The sequence below is a fragment of the Mus caroli genome, unplaced genomic scaffold (genome assembly GCF_978045245.1).
Source record: "Mus caroli unplaced genomic scaffold, Mus_caroli_1 scaffold_5, whole genome shotgun sequence".
NCBI classification, from domain to species: Eukaryota; Metazoa; Chordata; class Mammalia; order Rodentia; family Muridae; genus Mus; species Mus caroli.
This window is the reverse complement of record NW_028227260.1, coordinates 4,406,643-4,427,194: the sequence shown is the minus strand read 5'-3', so window position 1 is coordinate 4,427,194 and position 20,552 is coordinate 4,406,643. Positions and strand designations below refer to the sequence as shown.

The 20,552-nt window shown below is 40.1% G+C and overlaps 1 protein-coding gene across 6 annotated transcripts in view; it reads right to left on the bottom strand.

Moving 5' to 3' along the window:
• Frmpd4 (FERM and PDZ domain containing 4) overlaps positions 1-20,552 on the bottom strand; it is a 667,256-nt gene that overhangs the window by 15,465 nt on the left and 631,239 nt on the right. For all 6 annotated transcript variants that reach the window (XM_029473447.2, XM_029473445.2, XM_029473446.2 and 3 more), the window contains 6 exons: positions 18,565-18,684; positions 11,028-11,164; positions 6,159-6,285; positions 3,064-3,153; positions 2,347-2,529; positions 137-275 (listed from right to left, as the gene is read on the bottom strand). In XM_029473447.2, the coding sequence (XP_029329307.1) occupies positions 137-275; positions 2,347-2,529; positions 3,064-3,153; positions 6,159-6,285; positions 11,028-11,164; positions 18,565-18,684 (796 nt within the window). The remainder of the gene's footprint in view (positions 1-136; positions 276-2,346; positions 2,530-3,063; positions 3,154-6,158; positions 6,286-11,027; positions 11,165-18,564; positions 18,685-20,552) is intronic.

Sequence of the window (20,552 nt, the reverse complement as noted above, 5' to 3'; positions counted from 1 at the left end):
CATCTCCCCAGCCCTTGGAATCAGCAATCTTAAGTATAGCACTTTTCTATTGAATTCTGTTACTGATTATTATTATTTTGGGGTAAGTTCTCAAAGTATGTGTGGGAAGAGGATCATGAATTTAGAAAGAAAATACCTGTGTCCTGTGTGCCTGCATTTTTCTTGTTGGCCATGTTAAATATTGACCTCCTGGAGTCCACGAGCAGCCGGTAGTATCCAGCTGTCAGACAGGCCAGGTTCATGGCATCTGATGACTCCATAAGTAGTGTAATGGGCTGCACAACAAAACAAAATTTTCATTAATGTCTTCCTGCTGAAAGTATTTATAAGTTCTTATGACCTATAAGGAAAAGAAGATACTGAGAAAATATTCCTCTGGAGAAGCATAAATCAGGGGAGAACTTTAGAGATTCAAGGCTGCAGAGAAGGCCCTGGTTAAGAGCTTGGTTTCCTTTATACAGGATCCACCAATACAGATGTGGATGCTTGCAGCCAACCATCAAACTAAGCACAATGGAAGAATTAGGGCAAGTACTGAAGTACATGAAGGGGATTGCAAACCCATAGAAAGAACAACAATATCAACCAACTAGACTAACCAGAGCTGCCTGGTACTAAACCACCAACCAACCAAAGAATATACATGGAGGAACCCATGGCTCCAGCTACATATATAGCACAGGATTGGCTTATCTGACATCAATGGGAGCGAAGGCCCTTGGTCTTGTGGAGGCTTGATGCCCCAGCATAGAGGGATGCTAGGGTGGTGAGGCAGAAGTGGGTGTGTGGGTGATGGAAGCACCCTCATTGAAGCAGGGAGCGGGTGATGGGATAGAGAGTTTGCTGAGGAGAAACTGGAATGGGAGACAATATTTGAAATGTAAATACATAAAATAACCACTTAAAAAAAGAGCTTGGTTTCCAGTACCTTCTTCAGGTGGCTTATAACTGCCTATAACTCCAGCTCCAGGACAGTCAATACCATCTTTTTGGCTTATAAAAGCCACTCCATGCACACATGCATGCAGATTCATTTTTGAAATGTGAGCTCTGTGGTGAAAATGAGTGTTCAAGAGAAAGAAATCACAAGTCGAAATATTGGCTATAACTGGGTGGGGAGCACCAAAGAGACTCGAGAAAATGATGCTTCTAAAACGAAGTTGTTGGTTTACACAAATGCAAGCTGGAGCTGGGAGCTGGGAAGAGACACTGCTCAAACTGGAAACAATGAGCTCCTAAGAGGCCATGTATCTTGGTGTATGGAAGGAAGTGCTGATGGTGCAGTCATTCTCATTGGCTTGAAGGGATATGTTCTTGTTGAAAGAAAGAGCAAAGGAGGTAATAAGTTGGAACAGTAATAAATCAGACAACAAATGTGGCCAAGACAGCAAAAGAGCAGATATCTACTTCTCACTCTCAGGAGGAGGACACTGGTCATTGGAACATTTCCTATTCAAAATCCCCAAAATGGCCTTTCTATCTGAATTGACATCTCTGCTAAGCCTCTAGGCCAGCCAACCCATGTAGGTATTAGATCATCAGCTGGGTCTCCTCACTCATTTTGTTGTGGGACCTACTAATCCTTTTACTAGTGACAACATCCAGCTCACATTCATTGTGCCCATTCCCTACAATGTGGCTTTCTCCCAGCATCCTGGGCCATGAGCTAGGATAGGCATTCCACCAATCTTGCCACACTTGTGTCTGGCTAAGAAGTCAATAGGAGCCACCTGGGTTAAGGCCATGACATCCCATGTGCACAGGTGACACGTGAGCTTCCATGCTGTGTCATGGTAACATGCTACTGCTGCAGAACATGCTGGTGCATTCTGATTTGCTCTGAAGAAATGCTTTACAGTCTTCCCAGTGTTCCTGAATCTATTTCTCCAACTCTGCCAGACTGGGCCTGGTGTTGGGACTGGGTATCCCAATTTAACCAAAGAGAATGAATAACAATTCTAACTAGCTGGGGGAACTTTCACTGACTTTCTACTCGAGAAATCCAGTCTAGAAAGTGTGATGGAAACACATTCTCCCTAGTGATATATGATTCAGTATTCTACAGCCAGAAGGGACTGAGAAATAATATAACTTGCTTTTTTATGTATAGATGGAGAAACTGTGCCTAAAGAAATATAACAGGCCATCCCCAAATCACACATCAATTTAATGAGGACTAGAGCACCTAGACTGGAGTTGTATGAATTTATTATTTACTTTTTTTCACAATGTGGCATCTTGGAGGCCCTGCACACATTAAGTCTTTCATGCATGGTGAGTACCATCAAGGCTATCAGAAATGAGCTGCTCAAGCCAGTCCTTCAGATCAACATTTGATAGGCTCACCTTCACATCTAGCACATGCAGCTCCACCCTCACCAAGCTCTCCTCTTCAGTAAACATTTCAATCCTGTTGACATGGCTGAAGTCAGCTAAAAGAGCCACCAGATTGGTTTTGGTGTTTATGACATGGCTTATGCCATACCGGGGACCAACCAGAAGAGTTACTTCTGAGCGCTTCTCTGCCTGCTGAGGAAAGAGAATGACAGAATATTTCAAAGCCTGGACTTCCGAAGCATCATCTAACCTTTAGCCTGAGACTGTTTTCATAATATCACGAGATATTCTTTGGAAAGGTTTTCTGGGTTACATTGCATTAAATCATCCAATTTGGTGGACTCATATATGAGTGTATGGAGGTGCCGGTAAATTATGAATAACGTAGAAAGTAAATGTTATCATGATACAATATATTTATACATATCCAAAACTTTTATAAGTGAGAAGGGTTTTTCCCCCCTTCTATCTCAGTGATTGAAAAGACACCATTGTTAAGAGTCCTTTGATTCCATTTTTTTCCCCAGGGCTGCTTCAGCAATGCTATCTAGATTGAACATGTCTTAAGTTATCTTCAGAATGTGGTGAAGTCAGTTAGTATTGAAAACAAGGAAAGATTCCGAGCTTCTTTGTGTTTATCATCCAGGACAACTCCTTGAAGACAGCCTGTGCTGTGATGTTTGGCAGGCCTCTGGCTCCAGGCAGAAAGAAAGAAAATAAAATTACCACTAATGTTGCCTTGAATACACGGCCCCCATACAGTCGCAGGTCACTGAGGAACTTGAGATAGTGGACCTTAGCTTGTAGTGCAGAGAGCTGAGGAGAGAAAAGAAAGCTCAAATGTGGGTTCCACTGGGTGGGAACTCTTTCTACTGTGGAGATAAAGACACATGACAAGGATGCTTTTTGTTTTGTTTTGTTTTAAGACATAATTTCATGTATCCTAGGCTATCTTCAAATTTCCTATTTAGCTGAGGATGACCTTGAACTTCCCTTTAACTTCAACTCTGGAATGTTGGAATTATGCTGTGTGCCACCATGGCCAGTGCATGCAGTGCTGGGGTAGAATCCAGTGTTCTGGGTTCTCTACCAACTGAGTTATGCCTCCAGCCCCAGTGGATGCTTATATTACTGGGGAGATGGGGTATGAGAAAAACTCTTCAGTAAGAAGGGCAGTATATTGCTATATCCCGTGTTTTCTGATGATGGACTGAAATGTAACATCAAGATTCAAATCTTATTGCTTCTGAAAGAGAAGTGTGAATGCGTGTGTGTGTGTGTGTGTGTGTGTGTGTGTGTGATGGGAGATGTTGAGGTAGGTACACATGGTTCGTCCATTCAGTAAGTAAGAACAGGGCGAGACATTGCTCTCTGGATATGTCTGCTCACTGAGAGGTTACAATAGGTGAGGGATACTTCCTAACTCTGATTAGAGGCAAAGAAGAGTGTGGTATGTAAATTTTCTAATGACACAGGAGACTCAAATGCACACAGAATTTGTGGATTTGTGGAGCTGCCTGCGATCTCTGCAAAACTTTTTAAGCAGCCTTGCATACCTCCACTCTCAACTTTCTTCTACTCTTTTCAGATTTTCAGGGAGAGTGAAATTTCTCAACTCCAATCACTGTGAAATGGTTTGAATTTCCTATGAAAATCCTCATTTAGCTAATGCAACTCTATGGAGTTTCATGAACTACAAATATCTAGATAGAACTGATCTTTATGGAGACTTCAAAAATGTAGGCTTTCATGCCATTTAAAATGAGGAATTTGGATAGAATCTGTATCTGTCTTATATTGAATACATAAGGAATGTTTATCAAAGGTGAATTTTCAACAAGGTATAGATGATCACCATTAAGTAGCAAAGACTGGAAAATTTACTTCAGTCACATGACTTTCCAACTCCCTTGCTAACTCTAACAAGAGGTGTTGTCCTTTCTGTAGTGATGATTTTGTACCATTCACTCACCCTAAATCTTTTCAAAAACCCAAAACGATTTAAGCAAACCACTCTCTTGGCTAGAAATGCTAGGTTTTAGTAGGAAACACACAGACACAGAAAAACACAGAACCACACAGACACACACAGACACACACACATACAGACACACACACACACACACACACACACAAGTATATAATAGATAAGAGAATCAATTAATATTGGTGGTTGTTAACTATTATAAAACAAGGCCACCAGCACCAGGCTTGAAAAAAAAAATCAAATCAAACTACTTAACAGACATCAATTTTTGGCCAAATCAGAACAAAAACTATGAAAAGTGTACGTGTGTGTGTGTGTGTGTGTGTGTCTGTCTGTCTGTGCCTCTGTGTGTCTGTGTTTCTGTTTGTGTGTCTGTCTTTCTCCCTTTCTGTACATGTATATGAGTGTATGCGTGCATGGAGGACAATGGATATCACATGTGATTCCTTGAGAGCCAGTTACCTTGCTTTATTTGAGATGGTATTTCATGATGTAGGCTAAGGCTGGCAGGCCAGTGAGCCCCAGTGAGCCCCAATGAGCCCCAGTGAACGCCATGGAGCCTGGGTCCATCTCCCCAGCATTGGGATTACAAGTATTAGCCAGAACATGCAGCATCATTACATAGGTTCTGGGATTGAATTCAGGTCCTCCTGCTTGTCTAGCAAGCAGTTTACCATCTGAGCCATCTCCTCAGCACTTGGAATTGTAAAACTCTTGACCCATGGTATCTTTCTATTTTTTTTTTTTTTCTGAAGCTGAATGCTCACAGTGAGGTGATAAGGGATATTTTTCCATTGAAACCGGGAAAGAGAATGTGGCCAAGAGTGTACAGAACTTGATTATATGTTTTAAAAAACGTTTATGGGTTGAAGCCTTATAAAAATGACAGAAAATAGGATACCATGACCAAAGAACTACCCACATGGATGGTGATTTGTATTGAGGTCAGAGAAGTTTCAACAGCCTCTATCAGCTCTAGTGTGTACTCAGGTTGTTTCCCATTTTATAGGCTTAGAGATTTAAGACTCCTTGTCTTTTTACTTACTGGAATCTTTACTCTTTTATTACTTCTCAACCACACCTTTCTTTTTTTCTGACCAAGTGAATATTTTTAAATGGTCTTTGTGCTTCTCTTACTTAATAAAAACAGAAATGAATACAAAGATTTTAATACTAATGAAATTAGTAGAATTTAATCCAATGGTTCTAAGTGGTGATGGTGGTGATTTTGTTTCTTAGGGCATCCATGGCAAGATGTGGACACATTTTTTAATAATAATGGGGAGAGGTGACCCTGTTACCTGGCCAGCACAGATCAAGGATGCTTCTTCACGTCTCATGAATGTCCAGCACAACACCCTTATACTTTAGCAAGGAACAACCTCTTACCAATGTCAACAGCTCCCTGGGAGATAATCCTAATGTAATGAATACAGTAACTGGCCTTCAGGGCCCCTTACTGTGTACTTTGCATTTAAGCTGGTCTGAGCAGTAACCAGTCCTAGGATGAAAATGTACAATTATCTTGTGATTTGACCCCCTAGCTACAAAGTCTCAGAAATTCTCTCATGTGACTACCCCGTGCCTCCTAACTCATATAAGTAGTTTCCATCTTGTAAGAAATAAATAGATTTCCAGAAGGATTAGTATTTTTGTTTGTTTAGAGACAGGCAAATAGTGTATGAGGTTTTTGTTTTGTTGTTGTTGTTGTTTGTTTTTTGTAAATACAGTGTGCCAAGTATGTTCTTCACAGGCTAATTTAAAATAAGTTCTTAAATGCGTGCAAGTCTCTCTGATTAAAAATCTACATTCTCTTAAGATCTAACAGGGATACCTTTTTACCCGGTGGTACCAAGTTTTGATTTGCTTTGACAAGGTGGGAGAGTGCTTTCTTGATGTTCTTCTCTTTCATGCTCTGCAGCACAGCAGATGGAAGAAAAGTCTCTAGTCCCCATTCTTTCCTGCAACATAAAGCACATCTTTCATTCCTTGTTCTTATGGTGATGATGACTTAGATACAAATAAACGGCACTCTGCTGTTTGTTGGAAAAAATGGACAGGGAGGTAAATTTTAATTTCCATGCAGGAAACATACTATTGGATCACTGATGCATTTGTTCAGATTTAAAAGCAAACATATATATTCTTCACCCTATAGAAAGAACACTAACAATGAACAGTAAAGAGAGATTTTGTCCAACCCCATTTCTGAGTCTCTTAAATACATTCTACAAAATATTTCCAATATGTTTTCTTTAACCTTTTCAGCTTGTACTTACTGTCTTCATTGGCTGCACATGCTTAAGGGCTACTTGCGTCTTTATTTTAAAACACACATACATATGTGTGTATATACATATACATAAATACACAGATACACACACAGAGTGGGGGGAGGGAGGAGGGGGAGCGTGAGAGAGGAAAGCAGTTCTAGGGCTTAGAAACCTAGAATAGAACCAAACACAACTGACCCCGCCCCCCCCCCCCCAAAAAAAAAGTCAATGAAACTTCCTAATGCTATACTTGTAGATTGGTGCCTATGCCAATCGTCATCAGAGAGGCTTTTTTCTGCAGCTGATAGGAGCAGATGCAGAGACCAACACTCAAACATTAGGGGGAGCTCAGGAAACTCCACAGAAAAGGTGGAGAAAGGATCGTAGGAAACAGAGGGGTCATGGACACCATGCGAGCACAATCCACAGAATCAACAAAGCAGGGCTCCTAGGGGCTCACAGAGGCTGCAGTGACAATCATAGAGTCTGCATGGGTCTGTGCTAGGTCCTCTGCAGATGTTATGGTTGTAAAGCTTTCACTCTTTGTGAGACTCCTAACAGTGACAATGGAGGTGTCCCTGGTTCTTTTGTCCTGCACTCGGGACCCCTTTCTCTTACTGGGTTGCCTTGTCCAGCCTTGATATGAGCGGTTGTACCCAGTCTTACTGCATCTTGTTATTCCGTGTTTGGTTGATATAACTTGGAGGCCTGCTCTTTTCAGAAGGGAATTGGAGGAACAGTGGATCTGAAGGAGAGAGGAGGTGGGGAGTGAGACTGGGAAGAGAAAAGAAGGAGAGGCTGTGGTAGGGATGTAATATGTGAGAGAAGAATAAAGGAAAGGAAACATTCAAAATAATGAAAAGTAAAATATACATGCAACACACATATGTTGTATATATCTACAATACACACATACAAACTTATACAGATAAAACTGGCTTTCATTTGAAAAGGTGCCTATACAACCTACTATGTGATGTAAATGCTATATATAATGTTCAGTCAATACTTGGTAGAAGAACTGATTGCTACCAACACTGTTGTAGGCTACTAGACTTTATATGTATTTGGAGGGCAGTGCTTGTGCAGTAACTCAGAGCTTCAGTCATGCTGGCCAAGTGCCCTCAGCCCTGTATTATTATCTTAGATGACTATTTTTTCATATCTTTATGTCTTTTTAAGTATGTTCTCTGAGAGTTCTTTACAACATGTTTTGATACCTACTCCCTCATTTTCTCAGATTCACCACCTCCCTCCCTACCCTGCCTCCCCACCCTCCACTTAACCCATAAAGACTAATTAGCGCTGTCCAGATATTCTTGAGTGTGTGTTCTTCTGCTAGCATATCTTTATGTCCCATCTTTATATTTAGATCACAAGTTTCTCATTGGTAAGGAGTATATTTTATACAAATTAGTGTTTTCTACTATTTGATGCCAATGTTTTATACAATGCTCAATCAATATTTGGTAAAAGAATTGATTGATGCCAACATGGTTGCAGACTCCAAGACTACTAGTTAAACTAGTTATCCCTGAGAGGTTATGGTCTGCAGAAAGGTGTGCTAGTTTTCTAAAGAGTCTCTCACTGGCCTAAAACTCACTGATTAAGCTCGGCTGACTGGTCAGTGAGTCCCAGGGATCCACCTGTCTCTGCTACCCCAGTGCTGGGATTATATGCATATGTCACATGCTATGGCCAGCTTTATAAGCACAGGGTAAATTCTAGGATTCAAGCACTTTAGTGACTAGGCTGCATTTCTAGCCACCTAAATGCATGTTACTTGTATGAGTATGTTCTCAGGTTGAATAGGTACCCTTTCAAATGGCAGCCAGGTTCATCTGTACCTAAGAACTTTAGATAGTAGAAGAAGGCGGCACACGTGAATGTGTCCAGTTAATACGAGACTTGTTTGTGGGTGGGCAGTCTCTCAGAACACAGTTACTATGTGTATGCCACAGGAAGAAAGATCGATCACTCAGGTAACTGAATCACATGGGAGGGCTTTTTGTTATGTAGGCGGCAATGGATAAATTGGGAGTTGACAGAACAGTGTCATTGGGGGTAGCAAATTGAAGCTCTAGTCCTTCCCAAACCAGCCCCTAGGTTAGTTAGTGGGGCCTCATGGTACTTTATAAATAAATGCCAGTGGGAAGGTGCCTTCAGAAAGTGGGAGTAGATTCATCCATCCATGGTTTGAATGCAGATCAGGAAAATTCCAAGGATTTTAGAATGGCATGGAGGTATGATTTCAATCTGACTATAAGTCCTGACACACCAGCTCTCTGTTTTGTTAGCATAAAGGACTGCGGGGATGAAGGCAGTGGAGTTTGCTTTAGGCTAGTGTACCTCTTGCTGAGAAACTGAACATTCCCTCTTAAAAGATGACCCTTAAATAGATTCATCAGCTGGAGGCAATACAAATCATCCATTTTCTAAGAAAAGAGGCTCTTTCTTGGCCCAAGAGGGATGCTGGTGGTAAAACAGCATGCTCAGCAAGAGGAGGCATTCATAGTTTATGAACAAATTGTGATTCACAGAGACAACTTCATTGTGTGACATTTTTGCCAGCCTCTTCACACTTCTCTTTTTTCCCCCAAGTCCCCTATACAGATACGAAGGTACTATGGTTGTAGCATTACTTTTTTTTGTTTTAAGATTTAATGTTGTATGACTGTTTTGCCTGCATTTCCGTATGTTCACCACAGGCATGCTTGGTGGTCAGAGACACCAGAAGAGGGTGTCAGTTTGCCTTGCTACTGGAGTTACAGGTGGCTGTAAATCACCATGTGCATGCTAGAAACTAAACTCGGGTCCTATGCAAGAGCAGCAAAAGCTTTGAACTATGGAGTTATCCTCCAGATCCCCCTTTTATTTACAAGGTCTTATTATATACCTAAGGCTGGCATCAAACTTGTGATTCTCCTAAGACTCTCTCAATTCGAGGAGTATAGGTGTAAGCCACCAGGCCCAACATCTGACATTACTTTGGACACTACTGTGAAGACACTTCAGAACAAGTCCCTCTATAAAAAAATGGCTCTCAACCTTCCCAGTACTGTAGCTTTTTAACACAGTTCCTAATGTTGTGGTGCGCCCCAACTATAAAATTACTTTTGTTGCTACTTTGTAAGTGTAATTTTGGTATGGTTATGAATCCTAATGTAAATATTTGTGTTTTCTGGTGGTCTTAGGCAACCCTAATGAGAGGGTCATTGACGTCTTAAAGGGGTCATGACTCACAGGTTGAGAACTGCTGCGCCAACCACCCTAGCAATAGAGGAGGGATTCCAAAGAGACCATGGTGCCTATCCTTTGTGCTACCTGGCTATTAAGACAGAGGAACCCCTAGGAAATGAAATTATTCCAGGAGTTTCATGCTGCAAGGAGACAAAGGTTGAAGCCTGGTGCCATCCAGAGGAGGAACTTGCCCCCTAAGAAGAACCTTGTGCAGCAGAGAGCAGACAGGATGAGTCAGTGGTGGGCAGGAGCAGAGCTTGCCTAGACTGCTGAGTTACAGACACCTTTGGCCCTCTATTTAAACCTAAATCTCCATTTAAATAGATATCTCATGTCAGGATCCTGAAGACAGATCTGGAGCTTAGTAGCTCCTTTACGTGTTTCTCTTCTCAGATCTACTACATGAAATTAATCTCCTCTCTTCTTCTTCTCACATTACTTCTCTCTTTGATTGGTGGTTTTTGTTTGTTTGTTTGTTTTTTTTTTTTGGGGGGGGGGAGAGTGGCTAAGCCTAAGTAGGCTCAAAAAAAAAAAAAAACCCAATGCAATTCAGTCTATCACATAAACTAAGGCAAAAGAGTAGTCACACTGCTTGGGTTTTAACCGTGTGCAACTTAATTGTTTTGTACCTCAGTTTACCCATTTGCCTTTGAAGTAATTATGCTTGTCCGCATTTTCCCCTCATTCTGAGCTGGGAGATCTATAAGGTGCTCAGTTTGGCTTTGAACTCACTCTGTAACCCTAGACCTTGGAATTCTCCTTCCTCAGCCTCATGAGTAACTGAAATTAGAGGCCTGCATCACTAAACCTGTAATCTGTTTACCTTGGTTTGTTTCCTTATTCTGGTGTTTTAGGGACAAGATCTTGCTACGAGGTCCTGGTCTCTCTTGTCCTCATGGCAAGCCTTCTGCCTCAGTATGCTCTATCACTAAAGTTGATTGGGATGGTGGGAGTGAGCCATCATTCTGGGGCTTATACATTATTTTAAAAAATGCTTTCCACCTTGACTGCAATTTTCTAAAGGAGAGTAAAGTGAGGAATGCATCTCTTCTATATAAAAGAGAAAATATTTGTATATTTTGCCACTAGTTTACAAACAATCTGCCATGAACAAGATGAATTCTGCAAACACATACAAATGAGTAAAGAAACACCCACAGCATCTCATGACACCAAGTGTGAACACTTACTCAATGTATTTGAGGGAGATTTTCTGCGTCTGTTTGGTGGTGACAGTAGCAATGTACATTTGTAACGCGGCCAGCCGCAAGGCAATGTCGTATTTCAGCTCTGGTCCAAATCGCTCCTGAACGACATCGTTACAACTCTGTGAAAATACCAGCAGAGGGCGCAGTTGGTCAGAGCATGAGCCGCCTTCCACTGCCTTTAGAGGAACAGGTGACAACCATTCCCTCAGTGTTTCAACCTTCACTTCTAAGGCACTGAGGCTAAATGTGGAAACATCTCCACCATGCTGCTTGGAGCCGAGTCAGTATTTAATTGCACAAACACAGAGACCACACAAAACATTTAACAGTCATCGACAAGCTGTTATTTAAATATTTAGCTTTTTGTAAAAATAATTAGGAATTTAGGGATGGGATTGCCAAACACAGGTGCTGCAACTGAACAGGGAAACACTGTTGGAGGAATGTGGATTTTGCAGTTAGGCTATTGCTTGACTTGAAATCCTGGCTTCTAAATTTCTTTGTTCTTTTTATATGAATCCATAACTTGATGGAGCCTCAGTTTTTCCTTTCTCTAAAATGGAGTGAGTGATGGTTTTTAACCACAGGGTGTTGTGAGGACTAAAATAGTTGACAATGTGAAACCCTTGAACAGTACTTGGCAGCTGTAAGCATAGTCATACTTCTAAAAATGTATTATTTATGTTATTCTTAGTCTTACTTTATGTGGTACTGGGGGTCACAATCCCAGTTTTGCTATCAATAGCTACTATGTTGGAAACATTAGCATTTATTTGATCTCTTGCTGTCCATTTATCTGTGAGTGGGGCTCATAGGTATCATTTCACTGGAGCTGCTTGAGGATTACATGAGATGTGCAAACACTTTATCACAGGGCATTGGTGAGTGCTGTAAGGGTATCTATTAAAACCTTCCATCCATTTCAGTGGCAGCAGCCATCCATTTTCAAATGTGCATTCATGTGGGCATTAGTCCAGATCTCTTGGAATTAGTTTGTTCAACTCAGAATTTGTGGCGAGGGCCAAAATGAAGGCAAGGTATAATGTTACACCCTATAGTTGCAGCTACTTGTAAGGCTGGGGTAGGTGGGTGTCTTGTAACTTTTCTGTGGCTTTCCTAAGTATCATGAACAAGGCAACTTATAGAAGGATGGACTTATGAGAGGTGTTGAAGTTTCAGAGGGAGAGGGCATGATCTTCATGAAAGAGAGCAGGCAGCAAGCAGGCAGGCAGGCATGGCGCTAGAACAGTTGCTAAGAGCTTACAACCTTATTCAAAAGGGGGAGGCAGAGAGCTAACAGGCAGAGAGAGAATGGTATGGGCTTTTGAAAGCTCAAAGCTTACCTTCAGTGTCACACCACCTCTAACAGGAACAAACCTAATCCTCCCCAAACAGTTCAACCAACAGGGGCCTAAGCATTCAAACGTGTGAGCCTTTAGGAGCCACTCATATTCAAACCATCATAATGAAGGCCAGGCTGTGTAAAATGCCCAGACTGCATCACTGTCAACCAAAGTGGCTAAGCCTGTGCTATAAAATGTTAAGGTCCTGTGTGACCCCAGAGACTAGGCTTGGGTACTATATTCCTCTATCTTGTTAGGAGCAAAGTTTAGAGCTGAGAGCAGAAGGAACATACAGAACATGTAAGCAGATTCTGTGTATGTGATGACTGATTTTTATGCTGGAAACTGGATTCTAGGTCTAGAAAAATATATCCCTTTTTCTGCATCCTTATTGTATTCTTTGCCTTGTATCAAATAGTCATCAAAGGGAAACCCATGCTGCGCTGTTTTGCTTCCTTTTTAAGAGAAGTACATTATTAATTACCTCACATACTGATTTTATGAACTTAGATCCAGGTACCATTGCATGGCTTCTGCATGTAATGTTTAAACATTGCATACTTAGTGCATCTTATGTTTTGTATTTTATATATGTATGTACAATACACATTATCAGCCCACTGCTTCATTGCTAAGTGAGTCCACTTCTCCCAATTCACCCCTAATAGAATCTTTCATGTTTGTTTTGCTGAAAAAAATCATAAAGCTTCCTGGAACACCCAGCAGCTCCTATTTAAAGTAGTTATGTTAAGAAGTGGGACCTAGGAAGCTTGGGATATACCACCCCCCACCCCGTTAACAATTTAAAGCTGCTACTTTGTTCTGTTTATTTTTGTTTTAACAATCAGGCACAGTGCTTAAGGCAGTCAGTCATGGCTCCAGGACGTTAACAGCCTAGATAGGTTGCCTTAAACAGTCTTCTAAGAGACTAGAAACCCAGAATGTTGTGTGTGCTCATATGCTTAAGGTGTACACATATGTATCCCCCAAAATGTGGTCCAGGGAACTCTGACAGCAATGTAATGATTATTTTACTGTAACATGGCATAGTTTCCAGCAAACTAAAAGGGGAACACTTGCTTTAATTTTAGAGCTTTGTGTTGGTACACATGTATATGTGTGCTCTGTCTATGTAGGTCCAAAGACAAATTTGGATATTGTTGCTCAACATATATTTAGACAGGATCTCTCACTGACCTGGAATTTTCCAAGGCTAGGTAAATTCGCAGGCTAGACTAGCAGGCTGGCAAGCTTCCAGGATCTGCCTGTCTTTATTTCCCTGGGGCTGTGGTTGCAAGCACGTGCTGCTACATCTTACTTTTGGTTAATGTGGGCTCTGGGGATCAAACTCATGTCCTTATGATCTTTATGGGCTGAGATATTGCCTCAACCCCAAAATCTGTTTTATGAGAAGTCATTTTTCAAATAACTTTTTTGAAGACTGCTACTGCATAAGAATTTACAACAGAAGGTGTTTTCCCTTTTCTTTTCATATAGAATTTAGATATAAAAGCTCAGGTTTAATGGTAGGTAATACAATTACCTTAGCCATAACATGTTAGTTTTCTTTTCTTTATCTAAAAATGGGTGAACTCTTGAGAACAATTGACTTAAGAGCTAACTAACTTGCAAGATTTCCACAATAGCCCTAAGGTGATTAATTTACAAAATGGAATTTGCGATAGAAACATGAACCATTATTGTTACTTCCTAAGAACTCTGGCCAGAGCCATTTTTTTTTTCATTCCAGTTGTGCCTTGCTGTGGTGGTTTGAATAAAAATGTCCCCTATAGGCCTATATATTGGAGTATTTGGTCTTCAGTCAGTGGAACTATTTGGGAAGGATTAGGAGGTGTGGCTGTGTTCAGGCAGGTGTGTCACTAGGGGGTAGGCTTTGAAGTTTCAAAAGCCCATGCCATTCCCAATTTCAGCTTCTGCTCCAACAAAATGACTGCCTGTCTCCTTGCCATCATACTCCCTACCAGACAGCATGAACTCGTTGAAGCTATAAGCAAGACCACAATTAAATGCTTAAAAAAAGTTGCCTTTGCCGTAGTGCTTCATCACAGGAATAGAAAAGGAACTAAAGACATATGCATTTTTAGCAGAATCCTGGGTAAACCTTTTGATAAGGCAATTAGTCACTCAATTATGCCCCAGTACAGGGGAATACAAGGGCCAGGAAGCAGAAGTGGGTGGGTTGGGGAGTAGGGTGGGGTACAGGGGGCTTTGGGGATAACATTTGAAATGTAAATGAAGAAAATATCTAATTAAATAAAAAGAATGACCCTGGAGAGGTTGTGTGCAATATGTATTACATGTGTATGTATGTATGTACGTACGTACGTATGTATGTATGTGTGTATGTGGGAGATAAATCATTATTTTATAACTCTTAAATATATTACTTAAATACAGTTTCCCAAGTGAATAGTAGCAATTGCTAAGTAGAGGTTCTAACAGGACCTTGTATAGGCTTATAAAAAGTTCATTTGTAATTAATATATGTTTAAGAGTAAAACAATACATGTTTGCCAAGATTTTGGTGACTCAAGAGTTATAACTTGTTTACTAATTGGTATAAACAACTTTTTTTTTCTGAACAGAGTGGACAGGACAAGTGTCAGCATACATATTATCATTATGAATTCCAACAGTCTAGATGTTAGAGTTTACAGTTAATATATATACTAAAATTTGCAAAGGCAATCATGGGCCATTAATGACTCGGAGATGAATACATATTATCACTACTGAAATCGGTTTGCATCTTCCTGCTTCATCTGGCCTATGGTAAGTGTCCTCATTAGGAGATAGCTAAGTTAAATTCATTTTACATGGATTCTGCTTCCTCTTCTGTTCTCCAAGCAATTTCATTGCACCTTTGTAGTAGTTTAAAATCAACACAGGCACACAGGAGACCTGTTGACTTCTAGTAGACAGATGTGTTATTTTAGACGCACCACACATTCTGCGATGCAGTCATTTCCAAGTAGAGTCTGAAGTAAAAAAAAAAATCATATCCTATTCTCTGAAGGGGATATATAAAATGCTAGTAGCTTGATTTTAGTCTCCATCACCCACAGACCATGGCTATGCATCTCCCCCACTGCCTACTCCATTAGGAGGTAGATAATCCACCACCTACATGAAAGGCAAGGCAGGAAAACGGAAACATCATCAGTCTCTTTCAGTCTCCAGGCAAGTGCTCCAGACAGGTTGCTGCATTTTGAGGCCCGTCCCCTGGTAGAAAAGATGTCTTTCAAATGAAAGAACCCCCCCCCATGCATTTGATTTGAGCAAACACGCCTTAAACACAACACAATCAGCTTTAGTGACTCCTTGTCTCCTTTCTCTAGGACAAGCACAGCCATGTTTTTTTCCCCTTTACCAAGGCAGTGGACTTCTTGTGGTGTTTAAACAGAAGCCGAATGGTTTTAAAGCACCGTCCTGTTATCAAGATGAGAATGTAATTATAGAAAACAACCCATTCCTGCATTTCCCTGTCTACAGCTCTATACTAACAGGTACCTGGAGCCATTCATTTGCAGCTAACTAGCTAATAATTGTAGCCCAAGGTCTAAGGTGAGGTGACTTAGTCTCTGAGTGATGCTCAGCATGAATATAGAGGAGATGCAGTAATGGATCAGCTGAGGACTGCACTCTTTGTTTCATTCAGTCATAGTTCGCTTGGTTTCCTGAGTTACTGGGAGAATACTGTTGCCAATTAAAAGGTGCATCAGACCTAAATTTACCACCAAGAAATCCCAGAACATGGTGGTCTTACTGTTCAGGTTGGAAAATGTAGTATACATTTAAAATTATTTTTTGATAATAGGGTGTATACACTGAACAGGTTTGGGCTTATCTTGGAGATGCAGGGCTATCTTCATGAACATTAATCACACTCTCCAGCTACAAAAATGTTGTCCTAAAATCACAGAGGTAGGGAGACCTAGTAGATTCTTTTCTCAGGATTCCTATGCACTAGAATGTAGTAGCATGCTCTGCTTCTTCTTTCTCTGTCGTCATTACTGATCTCTAGGGATTATGGCCATTTGATACCAACGTTCCTAATTTGCCATATGTATCTTGTTTGTATCTCTCTCACCTTATATCTACTTTCTTCTGGTTCATATTTATTTTTCTTTCTTTTTTATATCTGTCAATGTAAAACATGTTTATAGACACTTTGAGTGTTTCTATTACTGTGTGTTACACATTAAACAAATAGGTTCTTTTTTGAGATTTTATTTTTATGTGTATGGATGTTTTGCCTACATGTATGTAGGTGCATTCAGTGCCCACCGAGGCCAGAAGAAGTCATTAGTTTCCTTGGAACTGGAGTTGTTAGCTGCCAGCTAGATGCTGGAATCAATTCTTTTAAACAAGGAGTTTATTTTGTTTTGGGAAACTATTCTTGGGTGTTTGATCTGCCTTGGAAAGTTGTTGATATACACAATGACACTCCAGTGGACAATGCTGATTTCCCCCCATTTTCTCAAAATGTTAGGGTGAATATTTTTCTGGTAATATTTTTAATATTGAGGTGGGTTTTTTTTTGTTTTTTATTTTGTTTTGTTTTGTTTCTTCAGATGACCTGGCATTCCCTAGGTGTGTCTTTTGCTAAGCTCTACCTTCCCATTGGAGGATATATTCCCATCAGGTCAATACTGTCACTAAAGGTTTGCTCTGGAAGACCATCCAATACTTTTAACTGTTCAGTTACCTGTCCAGCTCCTATAATAGGTTGACAATGTTTATTCCAATTGCATTGGAAAATTTTAGTGATAGATTCACAAAAAATATAGGAGCTGCTCCCAAATATTGAATCACATAAACATCAATATGTTATCTATATCAAAAGATTTCCTCTGGGGCAAATAATTCCAAATACTCATCATACTTACCCCTGGAAGTTTTATTTTGGGGATAATTATATTCCAAAATAAAAGGTAAGATAGACCATCTAGAGAACACACACACACACACACACACACATACACACACATCTTAGAATCTTAAATTTCTGAAAATTATTAGTTCCAATGTAATTATTATCACAATGTCTTAAAGAAATTTAGGTACCTAAATGAATGAATAAACATTTGGAGAAGAAACAACTCATATATATATTGTGTGCCAACTGATCATTGAAGAGAGACATAATGAGATTAGGCATGTCATTTTAAATCAGCATTATAACAATAGATTCAAGCAAGAATCACCAATTAATACTATTAATAAATATTAGTGGGTGACAATTTGATGAAATATAAGATGATAAAAGTCACAAATGACTTGCCACGAATTTCTTATTCATTATATAAGAAAAGTGATTAATTTATACAAGGACACAACCCACATAAGAGTCAAAGTTAGCCTCACAATTAAAGGGATAAACTGGCACCATGTGGCTCCTCATATGCTATACTGAGGAGAATAGTCACTCATATCATTCTTTACAAATTCATAACTTCAACCCAATCATAAACCAAATGAAAATATTTCTGTGAAATAGCTGATTAGTACTTCCAAAACTCAATGTCACCAAAGTCACAGACAGGAATAAGGAATGGCATTGATTTAAGGACACTAAAGGAACAAGATAATTAAACTACATGCAAAATTGGATTCCACAGTGAATTGTATTCCAGAAAAAAAAAATGACATTTGGGGGCCACAGGCATCATTTTGGAGGTAGATAAAAGATGAGATAAGGAACACACACTGATGTACCACTTCTTGATTTTGTTAATTGGACAGAGTTTATATAAATAATTGTCCATGTTATTGGAAAATACATATTATATTTGAAGAAAAAATAATATATGAAGTAAGTAACTAGCTTTCATGTGTTGTAGAAAAAGAATATGTTCATGTATAAATTTCTGTGATGAAAAAGACAACGAGTATGTACCTGCATTAAGTATCAGGTACATGGGAGAAAATGTTAACAATGGGTAAATCTGGGTGGAGGATGGAGATCACCATTTTTGCAACCTATATGGGAGTAATAAATTCTTTCAAAATCAAATGTGAAAATGAAAGGAGCATAACCTACTTATTTCATGATTCATCGAGCTTAGAGGAGCATGGAAAGAAAAAAAAAACCACTGAGGAGGTCAGTCATATACCTCCACATTCATATAGAATAATCAAAAAAGTTTACCTACCTGAACATAGAGATACTCGAAAGCAACTGGATCTCTTCTTAACAGGTCAATGGGATCCTTGGGAACAAAACTGATTCGGAAAAGACACCTCATCTTATGGGAGCTGGGCCTCTGTGTCACCTGGAAGAGCAAACATCATTTAGGAATCCATATGCCAGCAAGGTTTTGCCGAAAGGACCCCAATATAGCTGTCTTGTGTGAGGCCTGCGAAATACAGAAGTGGATGTTCACAGTCATCTATTGGATGGAACACAGGGCACCCAATGGAGGAGCTAGAGAAAGTACCCAAGGAGCTGAAGGGGTCTGCAACCCTATAGGTGGAACAATAACATGAACTAACCACTACCCACTGGAGCTCGTGTCTCTAGCTGCATATGTATCAGAAGATGGCCTAGTCAGCCATTATTGGGAAGAGAGGCCCCTAGGTCTTGCAAACTTTATATGCCCCAGTACAAGGGAATGCCAAGGCCAAAAAGTGGGAGTGGGTGGGTAGGGGAGCAGGGCAGGGGGAGGGTATAGGGGACTTTCCGGATAGCCTTTGAAATGTAAATGAAGAAAATATCTAATAAAAAGCTGGAAAAAAAAGAATCCATCTGTTCTGGCTAAGAAAGGGCTGAAAGCCACTGAATCAAAATGCCCTTTCTTTCTACATCAACAAAATTTTCCCATTTGCCTTTGTGTGAGACTGGGGTTCCTAGAAGCAGACTCAGATGTTAGAGTTTGTATATACAGGGACTTGTTCTAGGAAGGTTTAAAAGGAAAGGAAAGAGAAAGCAGCACAGGAAAGGAGAGATGACAAGAATTCATACACTTAGAGTGACATGACATAAATTCTTATCCTATTCTGAGACTGCAATGGCTGTTTTATACAGAATGATTCAAAAGTAGGTAACTGCTTTCTTTTAGGCCATTTGGCTCATTTTCTTAAGTTTTGGATATGTAAGATCAGGAACATTTTTGAATCTTTGTTCACATAAATCTCCATAATGGTTCCCCCCAGGCCCATAGAGTCAGCAGAAGTTTGAGCAGAACTATAAAGAGAAACAGAAAGTGGTGGAACTTTTTATTATACTCGGGAACAGGTGGGCTGCCCACCTCTCTTTGTCATTTACTGCCACAGGTAAAGGTTTTTTACTACATGTCCCTGTGACCACTTGATGGAACAGGAGTTTGTAGAGTCTTTAGGCATAGCCCATCACCAATGACAGGTCAACTGCTTGATTAACATACCCAGGTGAAGTGGCACTGACAAGTGTTCTAAGTTGTTACTCAGAGCTCTCTTGTAGGATGGGGCTCTAGGTGACATGGTGGGAACTGGCTTGATGAGCCATTTTTATTGACTCCCCAATTTGCCCCCATGCCCATTTTCTCCCCCTCTCTCAGCTTTTCTCATAACTTCTCATGGAATTCCACACATTCACATCTTTGGCTGAAGTTTTGCTTCTAGTAGAACTTAAACACACACTGAGATTTTGCTTAAGGGGTTCTGAATATAAGTGATGGTCTCCCAAAGACATTGCATAAAATAAGCCATCCATTTCTAAGAGTATTTTTCCATGTGGAATTTTTGCAAGTGACTTTAAATATCCTTATGTAGATTTAAGTTTGATGACCATCATAGGTAAAGCTTAGATACAGACATTGAATTCAAAATGCATGGCAACTTTTCTAATTCACTGCACCCCATTGGATTCTGTCAAAGGGATAAGGCAATTCAAGGGAACTGATGTGTGGAGTACTAGTTCTTGATTTTTGTTTAAAGAATTATTTTCCTTTTTTTTCCATTATGCATGTGCATGTAAGCTCAGGTGCCTAAAGAGGCCAGAGGTGTTAGATGCCCTGGAGCTGGAGTTCTAGGTAGTTGTGAACCATCTGATGTGGGGTCTGAGAATTGAACTTGAGTCCTTTAGAGAAGCAAATCATGTTCTTAACTGCTGAGTCATCCCTCCAGCCCCCAGACACTTAAGTTTTTAGTATGACAGTTGCTT